Genomic DNA, 10,737 nt, shown 5'->3' with positions numbered 1-10,737 from the left:
GGATTAATTTTTAATTTATTAGGTTTTTATGAAATGATTTATTTTTAAACACACAGTATTTAAGGTTTTATGGTTAATACTTATACCACTTATGTGCCTATTGTTAAGTGTCTATTTATTAACATTAATATAAATGAAAAAGTACTGAATTTAAATGAATAAAATATTTCGCTTTATTTGAACAAAAAGAATTTAATTTTTCTTATCAGCTATTTAAAATATTATTTATAGACATTCTAATACTTTCTTACGTTACTCTTAAAATTGAATGTTTTATTTGATCTCTTATTGTTTGGCCAATAGCGGTTAGTTGATTTGTTTCCCCTGTATCAATTTCCGATATGGGGTCGGAGTAATAATTTGGAGGATCATAAGGTGTCTTAAACTTAATGCAAATGTTGTGTAACGCTGCAGACACATTAGCAAATCGTGCCACTTTTATAGGGTGATATCTTCCCCTTTTTCCGTATCCTAAAATCCTCCAGCGTCCTTTTAGAATGCCAATTGTTCGCTCAATAATACACCTTGCTTTGGAGTGAATATCGTTAAACATCTGCTCACTTAAACCATCCGATGTGTTTCTGTATGGCGTTATACCCCACGGTTCAAGTGGGTAGCCAGAATCTCCTGTTGAAATGTTAATTAATTACTATTACAAAAATACAAAAACTTTACCAAGATATCCACCTAAAAGCCATGAATTTCCCTGCCTTTTTTGTTGAAACCCTTCCTCTAAAACCCTTCTCTGGTCGGAATGTTTCCAAATGAAGGAATCATGAGCTGCACCACCGTATTGGCAGTTGATTGCTAAAATTTTACATTTACAATTTTACGTTTTAACAAGAAACATAATCAACTTACTATCATAGCGTTGATACTATGGTACCCCTTACGATTTAAGTACATGTGTTCGTCCGCAGTAGGTTTTTGTAAACCAATATGAGTACCATCTACGCAGCCAATGACTAAAAATTAAGATATTATAGTTAGTAACTTCACAAACTAAAAAAAGGTTTCATTTACCTCCAGGTATTTTATATTTCTCCACAAACCAATCTTTGCAGCTGAACGAATCATGCGGTGCGAAGCGTATGAATTCTGGGCACAACTTCCTTTCCATTTCTAAGACAACACGTGATACAACTTTCGACACAGTGCTCTGACACATGCCTACTAAATAATCACTGCCAATGTTCTTGGTAGCCACCGCTAGCAAGAAGTGATAGGGTGCCTGCCAATTGAAGGATTGGAGGCACCGTTTTGGCATCCGATTGCCTTAAATTTAATTTCTCCAGAACATAAGTAAACGCTTCTTTGGTCAAACGGAATCGTTTCAAGAATCTGCAACGAACTCTTTGTTAAAAAGCTGGGAAAGTATATAAATTATATGCTTACGCTGTGTTCGGCAAGGTTAATGGATTGCTCCGATCTCTCAGCTGCCTTCGTATCACTTTTTCATCTCCTTCGCTATCGCTGGAGGTCAAATAAAAAAGCAAAGTCGGATCCATATTTAAATTTTCGTTTAACTTGCATTTAATTTTTCAATGTTTTGACAGTTCCACAACTATTGTGACTTAAAAATACCATCCAAAGCATAGTGGAACTTAAAAACTATTGTGAACTAAAAATAAATTACACTCCGTTCGCTTTCGTATGTAATAATGCCATTTTGCTTATACGACTGACGTATCACGTAATTTTCTTCCGTATCGTTTTCGATCCGTGCATGGATGTTACGATTCGAGCCCTGCATAAATATAACGAAAACTTGCGTACATTTTACAAAAGTTTTCGTCATTTTGAGCCACGAAAGTTTTCGTCGATTGTACAAAACCGTTTTCGTACATATTACGAAAGTATGAGACATCAGACCTTAGTACAATTTACGAAAGTATTCGTACTATTTACGAACGAACTTCGTACTACTCTCGTACTATTTCTTTATTTTTTTACGAAATTTTTGTAAAATGCACAAAATAGTACGTATATTTAACGAAATTATTTTCCTAAAAACTGCGGTTATTTCGTAGAACTTGCTTTCGATTGATTCGAACGATTGCTTTCATTCACCGCAAAAAATCATACATGTACTTACTTAAAATTTCATTTCTGTTCCTGGCTTGGGCTTGCCGTTGATGTTAACTGATGAAATTGCCTATTTATGAAGTCCCACATTGCAAAGCAAGGCTCAGCGTGGGCGATGTTGAAATCATTGTATGCTTAAAAGCATTTATCCACAGCTTTACCATTTCATTTTATATTGTATTTTTATCCAGTAAAAGCTCCTTAAAACTTCTAAAATTATTTTATACGTCTCACAGTAGCCAACCAGTAGTTTCGCAATGACACGCAGTACATAAAAATATGATGAAATATTAAACTGACAGCAATTTAGTATATTGTACGAAAATATTCGTCTGTTGTACGAATTAAAAAAAAATGTTTCTGCATTAGTTCTATGTACGAAAGTATTAAGTAAATTGTACGAATACAGAATTGTAGATTTCGTAAATTTTAAAACCATACGTAAATATTACGAATGCCTTCGTACAATATACAAAATTATTCGTACAGAGATTTGTTCAGTCATTTACGAATGTGTTTCGTAAAATAAACGAAAGATTTCGTAAATTGTACTGAAAAAAGGCTTTACGAAAGTCCTTTCGTTATATTGACGAATGGTTCGTAAAATCTTGTTTAGTTGTGAAAAATGTGTTCGTATTATGAACGAAAGTTTCGAACATTGTACAAAAACCAAGACTACGAAAGTTTTTCGTAGCACTTTTACGAAATTTTATTTTCAGTGTGATAGCTCACATTGGACTAAAGTTGAATTTTTACACATTTTTCACTACTTTGTTAAAAGCCATCGCGAATTTTGTAATAAGATTACGAATAGTTATGCATTCGAATACAAAAGTGAATATAATTCACACAGATATTCGCATTAACATCGATAAGTATCGCCGAATATATGGACGAATATATAGATGACAACATCGATAAATGTGTAAGCGAATATAGGTAGATCGAAGATAATAACGATAAAGATACTAATTTCTAAAACCTCAATGATATTTACGATAACTTTGAAGATAAAGTGGTAAATGTATCGAACACACATATATTTTCGGTAACGATAATTAAAAGTTCTTGGAGAAATATATCGATATCGTCATTAAATACTGTGAGAATTCGCAAATCTATATTATATCGAAGCGTTACTACGTTACGTTATAATATTAATTACTTCGATAAATAGATAGGTATTTATGTATATCGATATTTATTCCTCATAAAGGTACTTCCATCAGTAAATATTGCAATAACTGTAAATACTGGTAAACCGATAACCATACCGATATATTTAGAGTAGAAGATTAAGAGCCTCTCTTCGATCTGGATCTTACTACTGAGTTTCTTAACGACCTAATCCTAAATAAAGGCTGTCCATCAGAGAGCTTGTGTAAGCCTCTAGCCGTCTTCAACTCCCAACTGCTGCATAGAGGGCCACCGAGGTCTTCTCTTCTCGCTATTAAGCCTCCAGTTAGGTTTGAGTTTCATAGAAACTTCAAGCTATTTTAGCCTGCGTGAGAGATCCAGTTTTGTTCCCTTGAATTCAGGTTTGTTAAAATTGTGTTATTTTATCTTATTTGTAATGCGAAGAGCATCAGGTCGGCGGTTTAGGAGTTAGCAGGGCACGCTATCACTCTGCAGAGCCTGGGTTCAAGCCCTGGTTAAAGCAACATCGCAAAAAATATAGAAAAAAGGTTTTTTCTTTACAATGGCAAACCTCCGACTGTTCGTTATTTCTTTTTAAAAGCTATTTCAGATCTCTTTCATTTGATACCAAATTTATTAAATTTATTATCCGGAAGGGATTTTTATTTAGGACGTAAAAAATATTTGGGCAAGTTTAACTGTTAAAAAAAGAACTCCGGTTTTCGGTTCCTAGCTTGGATAAGTACTCACTCAGTCACAGACCAACATTTTTTCTACCCTCGGTGTACTTCGCCAGGTAATATACATACACTTTGCCATTCACCATCAAGTATTTAAACTCAATATCGACATTCAAGTACATTTTATTTATTTAATGACTACATACATAAGTATGTATGTACATTATACTAACATATGCGCGAGTATGCACATTTGGTTGAGGCTTTTCACTTGATTTTAATTTCGTGTGATTTGATTTTTGTAATGTAATTTAATCCGACTAAGCTTACTTTTGTGTTTATTAGCTGTATGCAGCACTGAATGGTGTTGAAAAATATTTAATTTTCCTCTTCTGGCTTTTATTTGGGAGGTATAAGAAAAAAGTGATATTTAGGCACCTCTTTTAGAATTAGTATTTCAGTTACTTAATCCTAGTACAAATAAGAAACTTTTTTATTTAAATTTTTCCAAATTTTCGTTGTTAGAAAATATTTGGCTACCTTCACGAAGCCACTTAATCTGCAGAAATAGTAAATATTTGTACAAAAAAAAACATTATAAGAACCAGTGGTACATTATAAGAACAGTGGTATTACATTTTCAGACTAACATAAGTACTTAAGTATTTGGAGGCATTAAGTATATTTGCAACTTAAAGGACTCAGCAAAAAAAGAGACGGTAATTTTTACTCTTTTATTTGAGAGGTTGACAATACAATAAAATGCTTCGTAACTTTTCGGGATTTTCTCCAAACTTTTTAAGATTTTCCCTGGATTTTTTTTGGAGCTTTCGATAGTCTTCAGATTTTCTGAAAACTTAGAGAGGACCGAACTTTTCGGTACTCTACTCGTTATGCTTTTCGGCAAATTTTTTATTTACTGGAACTTTTCTGGTATTTAAAGATTACTTTTGGATACAGTACTTTTTAGCCGCTGTTTCTGAGTGGTTAACGGTGCGAACAGCCGCTCGGCCGGACCTAGCTTCGACCAATTGTCCGAGCAACATCTAGTATGTTAGAAAAAGTTGTAGATTCCTCCCCTTTGTGCGACGTTGTCAATTAACCCACTGATATCCACCATTGCCCCAATCAACAAACGAAGGAAAGTCAATGTTTTCACAGAAGGATGAATGGAACCAGAAAAAAATATTATGTCGAATAGTCAGGCAGCATAAATGGCCTTGTACTCAGTTGGAATGTCATCAAGGCTTGTGGACACGTGTAAAACTCTTTTGCGCCACCTAGAAGCCCACAATAGAGTAACGCTGTGGTGGGTCCCTGGGCATTAAGTGTTTAAAGGCGACGAAATCGCTGACCGTCTCACAAAACGTGAAGTTCAACACTTTTTCATGCTCTAGAGCCGTTCTGCGATAGATCTAAAGTACGCGCACAGGACCTGGGAAGAATCTCAGATTTCTACACACGGCAGCAGTCACAAGGAATGAGCCAATCAAAGAGATTTATAACTCCTACCAAAACGAACTCCTAAAGTCTCCTTCAACTCTGCCGGCAGAGTCTTAGCATTCTTAAAGGCTACCTGTCAGGATACTGCAGGTTAAGGTACCATTTGAATAAAAGGGACTGCAGGTTTTGTGAGCTGGTAGACGATGCCCCAGAACATATTATATGCGACTGCCCACGTAATTATCATGAATCGTACCTTGGGGAAGGGTTATTTTCTCAATTTGCTCAATTTCTTTAATATCCCAAGGCTGGAGTGATTACAATTAGGGTTTTACCCAATAGACCTTTTTAGTTCGCAGCGCGGTTATACCCGACGTAATATCAATATTAATAATAATAATAATATGTTATTGTATTTAGCACACTTATGATAAGCAAATACTATCCTACTCGGTATTTGGTGTTCAGCAAAATACTTAAGTGCATAATACTTGTTATCTACTAAAATATAAATACTTAAATGTTTAGTACTTGGTACATAGTATTTAATACATAAATAAAATTTTACCCATCACTAATCAAAAAACAGGTCTGTATATTTATTAATTTCCATTTTATACATACCTTCTTACGATAAATAAAAACATGTGATTCTGCCTTCCCATCAGCGTTCTCTTAACAATAAACACATGAGCACGCTCTCTTTAAAACCCCTAACATTTCTTTCGACTATAAATATTTGCTTCTCTCCATATATCAAATTAATTTTCAAGTAAAAATAGCTCGACGAATTGTTTAACGCTCCGGCATATGTTATTATACATACGTAAATACATATATATGTATATACATTAGGGCGCATCACCCTGCATACAAAAAAAAATCGCTACAGTTTTTCCATCGGATATATAAAATTTATTACAACTTAAGACTTCCGCTAAACTGTTTCGGAAGAATAAAAAGATTTACGTAAGATGCAGATAATTGAAAATACGTTCAAAAATAAAGTTTTTTATAAATAATATTAATTTTTTTAAATACTTTTGCCGAAAAATCACCTCAAATGATAAAAGATTTTAAGCTAAAAAGGTCTGCAGGGTTGCCACTGATGAAAACAAATACTTACTATCCACCTGAAAAAAATTTACCAAATGTGGAAAGTAACTACCAATAACTTTTTTTAGTTATTTTAATAAAAAATAAAAAATGAAACTACGGTAACTCAAAACCCCCTTGGTGATTTTTTTTAAATTCACATTGTTTTTCAAAAAAGAATATTATTATATTTTTTTTGTTTAATAATTTTGTTTGCGTTTTAACTAAACCCACAAAAATCAATGACACAACATTTGGAAAAATTCCAAAAATGTTCGCCTAAATTTCGAGAGTTTTACTCAGAATTTTTAGAACATTTTTGGGTATGCAGTTTTGTAGCCCATGGAATTTTAATATAACCAGCAATATGGAGCTAAAAACTGGAGTTAATTTTTTTTTTATTTTTATGCCGCCGATCTTTTGTTTATATTTCATTTAACAATTGCCATATATAAAAACTGGCGTTGATTTTTTTTAATTCATAGTGTTCAATTACAAAACTTTGTATGCCTTTCAAACAAAATACTTTAACGAAAATCTAACAAAATGAAAATAAAAAATAAATAAATTTTTACCAACTCGAATTTTTTCTACCAATTTTGTCAATAATTTACCAAAGTGGCAACCCTGAAAGTCTGCATAAAAATTTTAAAAATTGTATCAACGTAATCAAAGTATTAAGATTATCGGAGATATATTAAAATCGGTCTACCCAACGTAAATCTTAGTATTTTTCCGAAACATTTTGGCGTAAGTCTTAAAATATAATAAAATTTATAATTCAGGTGGAAAATTCGCAACTTTTTTGGCGATGCACCGCAATATACAATGCACACCTATACACATACATGTATACATATGTATATGTAAATATAAAAATTTTCCTTTAACTTTTATTATGCTAAACTACGCGAATTTTGCAGATGCTAAGCATATGTTCGAAATCTACTCTAACAAATAAAAGAAGAAGAATTAGCCGAAGTTTTGGTTTTCGAAGTCTTGACCAAATAAGTATTCGCTTTTTCTTTCGGTACAATTTTTGTTTTTTTTTTTAATGTTCGAATATATCTCAAACAAAATTTCGGGAGTACAAGATATATAAAGAGACGTCTTTATCTTATTTGCTAGCAGAATAAATAGAGATATTTCATAGAAAAAAATATAAATGGGCATTCTCTCTTAAATCTTACTTTTTCGACTAGTTTCTTACATTTTTACAGATTTCTCTTTTGCTCAGTTCATGAGCAGGAACTCTTGCGCTGCTATTATCGTTGGATTTTAGGGCTGCTTGATTTTTGAGATTATTGTGTGTACATATTTAATTTTTACAAATATCAGATAATATTTGGAATTAAAATATAATTTGGTTTCTGGGTATGCAGTTTTAGTTGCACGACTATACTCAATTAATACTCTCGCTTTCGCGTTTGCGCACTCCGAGATGTGGTAACCGACCCGTGCAGAGCCATGGGGCAAAACTGAAAGAATGCATGCTTTAGTGAGGCCTCTCCGACGTATTCGACTTAAGGGTCCCTTGAAGTTCGCAGCTTCTAATGACAAAGAGCTGCTACGCGCTTCCAATTAGAATAAAAAAAAACTCAGATAATACAGCCTTCTTTTGATGGTGGCGAAAGTTCAAAGGGCTTTGATTTAAGGATATGCAGCTGCAATTTCTCTATTTATCTTTTTGTTATATTACGCAAAAACTGATGAAGTAGCTTACTCTATATATGATGAAAACCAATACATTTTTTTTGAGTATTTTTGTAATATTCACTATATATATATAAAAGCTAATATCATGTCAAAATCTAATTCGGCCTCTGCAGAAAAAAAAATATTTAATTCAAATAAAATAAAATATTTAATACATGTTTCATTATGTAATAACATCAGCAACTGTTTTTAAAATATATTTAAAATAAATCTAATCAAAACCCTTCCTCAGGTATGCTAATTTACTTTTTAGTTGAATTGATTTTAAATTTCTAAACAGGCGGAAACCCTCCTGAAAAATTTTTTAGAAATTAAGTTTTCTCGACCCTCTCGTTTGACATTATTAATCAACTTGTTAATTAAATATATTTAGTAATTCTAGACAGGTGATAAACCTCTTGCAAAGTTTTTTCTAAATTGAGCTTTCTTAAATATCTCTCGCTAGACATCAATAATCGAATATTTCATTTGGCTTGTAAACTAATTTGATTTTATTTAATTTTACAATATTTAAACAGGTGGGAACTCGCTTCATAAATTATCATTTTAAATTCAGATCCTTAATCAACACTTTTCTGACACCCATATTCAAGTTTCTTATTTGACTTTTTATTTAAATTGATTTTAAATTTCTAAACAGGTGGAAACCATCTTCAAGAATCTTTTAGAAATTGAGTTTTCTAGCCCCTCCTTGTACACCCATATTAGAATAATTTGTCAACTTGTTAGTTATATTAATTTAATATTTCTAAACAGATGGCAACCCTTCTCAAATGTTTTTTTTTTAATAAAGCTTTCTTTACTATCTCTCATTAGATGCCAATATTTCGTTTTACATTTATTTTAATTGATTTTGAATTTTTTAACATGTAAATGACAATCTAAAGTTCAAATTCTAAATCAGCACCACGAAAGACCCTCATATAGATATTTTGATGTCCATCAATTAAGTTTAACGTACTTTTGTCACCTTTTAGCCACTGTGACACACTGTGAATATTATGAGCAAAATTCAGCGGGAAATGCTTGCCTTCAAACCACAATTTTTACGTCTTACAAGACAATTCTGGGTAAGGTAGTAAAAAGTCTTTCGTAAGAGAAATAAAAGACAGATGACAAGATAGTTTGAAAGATTTTTGTTATCTTAACACAAAAGTCTTAGAAAAAGGCCCTCTCACTCACCACTCGTGATGAAAAGATATTTCAAGAGATCCCAGTTTGAGTACTCGGGCAGCGATTTTTTTTTCTTATTTAATTTAGTTGCTTTTTCAAGCAACAGAAATAATGAAAAATAGTTATTGTGGTTTTTTTTTGAGAGATGGATTCTAATATATAATAAGAAAAATACATATTTTTTAATTTAATTTTTAGAAACTTATTTTATGTATTTATTATTTTTTTTCTTCATTTAATTTTCTTTTAATGCTCAGATGTTATTGTTTTTAAAAAGAAGAACATTTTTTTGATTGCTTTTAATGTTTAGGAACTTATTTTATGTTTTTCTTTTTCAAATAATTTTTTTTTCCTTTCTTTAGTTTAATTTTTAGGGACTCGTCCCCAGTTTCACCAATAAATTTTAAAATTTATCAGACTATTAACATTTAAAATGACGAATTCTCCGAGCAAAATGGTATAATTTAAAATTTATGCAGACAAGTTTTTAAAATAACGAATTTTTCGAACAAAATTTTGTCAATTTAAATTTAAAGAAGCTGGTAAATTTAAAATTGATTGGTGCAACCGGGCATTAGTTTATTTTTTCTTTTTTGAATTAAATCTTTTTCTATTTTTAGTCTAACTTTTTTCCATTTTTAGATTTAAAATATTTTTAGAAAAGAAGTCCTTTTTAATTTTATTTAATTTTTAGAATTTTATTTTATTTACTTTTAATTTGATTTCCTTTTCTTTTGTTAATTTAATTTTCTTTTAGTATTGAGATTTTGTTTTAAAAATATAAATTTATTTTTCAATTTCATTTCATTTTTAAGTGCTATTTTCTTCTTTTTTTTTTAGTTGTTATCTTTTTCTTACTTAGTTTTTAGGTATTATTATTCTAAGTAGAAAAAATATATATTTTAATTTAATAATTTTTTTTTTCATTTATTTATTTATTACTTTTTATTGTCCTAAAAAGAAAAATATATACACATTTTTTTTTTATTTTAGTTGAATTAAAAAAGAAAAATTACTGCTAAAAGGCGAACAGCATAACGCCAATACCTCTTCGTTTGCCGATCTTTCAATTAGTATTTCGAAAGTCAGTAAAGAGCTTTCAAGATAGTTACCAGTTTTGCCCTGTCTCTTTTACACTAATATCGAACTACATAAGCCTCCGCATAACGTTAAGCAATATTCGCTTACCCGATCAGCTTCCCACCTTGGTACACTTGCTAATCCACATATACATATATTCCCTATAAGAGCGTATTTTCAAACGAACATCGACACCTCGACGCCCTTCTGTGCTACTGTTTGCAGAATTGATGCTTCTTACTGTACTTGCCTTCACGAGAGAACCTTGAACTTAGTACAGACAACTGATTATCGGTTCATTCTACAGCGCTGAATGTCAATGGCAATG

General features: G+C 31.5%; 2 protein-coding genes across 2 annotated transcripts in view; one reads left to right on the top strand and one right to left on the bottom strand.

The window, feature by feature from the left end:
• Positions 1 to 310, top strand: part of LOC118745078 — a 1,193-nt gene extending 883 nt beyond the window's left edge. The window contains exon 3 of the mRNA XM_036478617.1: positions 304 to 310. Coding sequence (XP_036334510.1) covers positions 304 to 310 — 7 coding nt within the window. The remainder of the gene's footprint in view (positions 1 to 303) is intronic.
• Positions 311 to 732: 422 nt separating this feature from the next.
• LOC118745077 (putative nuclease HARBI1) lies at positions 733 to 1,168 on the bottom strand. Its single transcript, XM_036478616.1, has 3 exons — positions 1,024 to 1,168; positions 862 to 965; positions 733 to 807 (listed from the first exon to the last, which is right to left on the bottom strand). The coding sequence occupies exons 1-3, from the start codon at positions 1,166 to 1,168 to the stop codon at positions 733 to 735; spliced, it is 324 nt and encodes a 107-aa protein (XP_036334509.1).
• Positions 1,169 to 10,737: the final 9,569 nt, after the last annotated feature.

This window comes from Rhagoletis pomonella, unplaced genomic scaffold (genome assembly GCF_013731165.1).
Source record: "Rhagoletis pomonella isolate Grant_MI unplaced genomic scaffold, Rhpom_1.0 Rhpom_scaffold_00008, whole genome shotgun sequence".
In the NCBI taxonomy this organism is placed as follows: domain Eukaryota; kingdom Metazoa; phylum Arthropoda; class Insecta; order Diptera; family Tephritidae; genus Rhagoletis; species Rhagoletis pomonella.
The sequence above is the reverse complement of the archived record's forward strand: the minus strand, read 5'-3'. Positions and strand labels throughout refer to the sequence as shown.

Bases quoted from the DNA above. Each gene is read 5' to 3' on its own strand.
- LOC118745077 (XM_036478616.1), bottom strand. From the start codon at position 1,168: ATGTGTCAGAGCACTGTGTCGAAAGTTGTATCACGTGTTGTCTTAGAA. The intron at 966-1,023 runs GTAAATGAAACC...CTTAATTTTTAG, and splicing joins GAAATATAAAATACCTGGAG to TCATTGGCTGCGTAGATGGT. The intron at 808-861 runs GTAAGTTGATTA...GTAAAATTTTAG, and splicing joins ATAGTATCAACGCTATGATA to CAATCAACTGCCAATACGGT.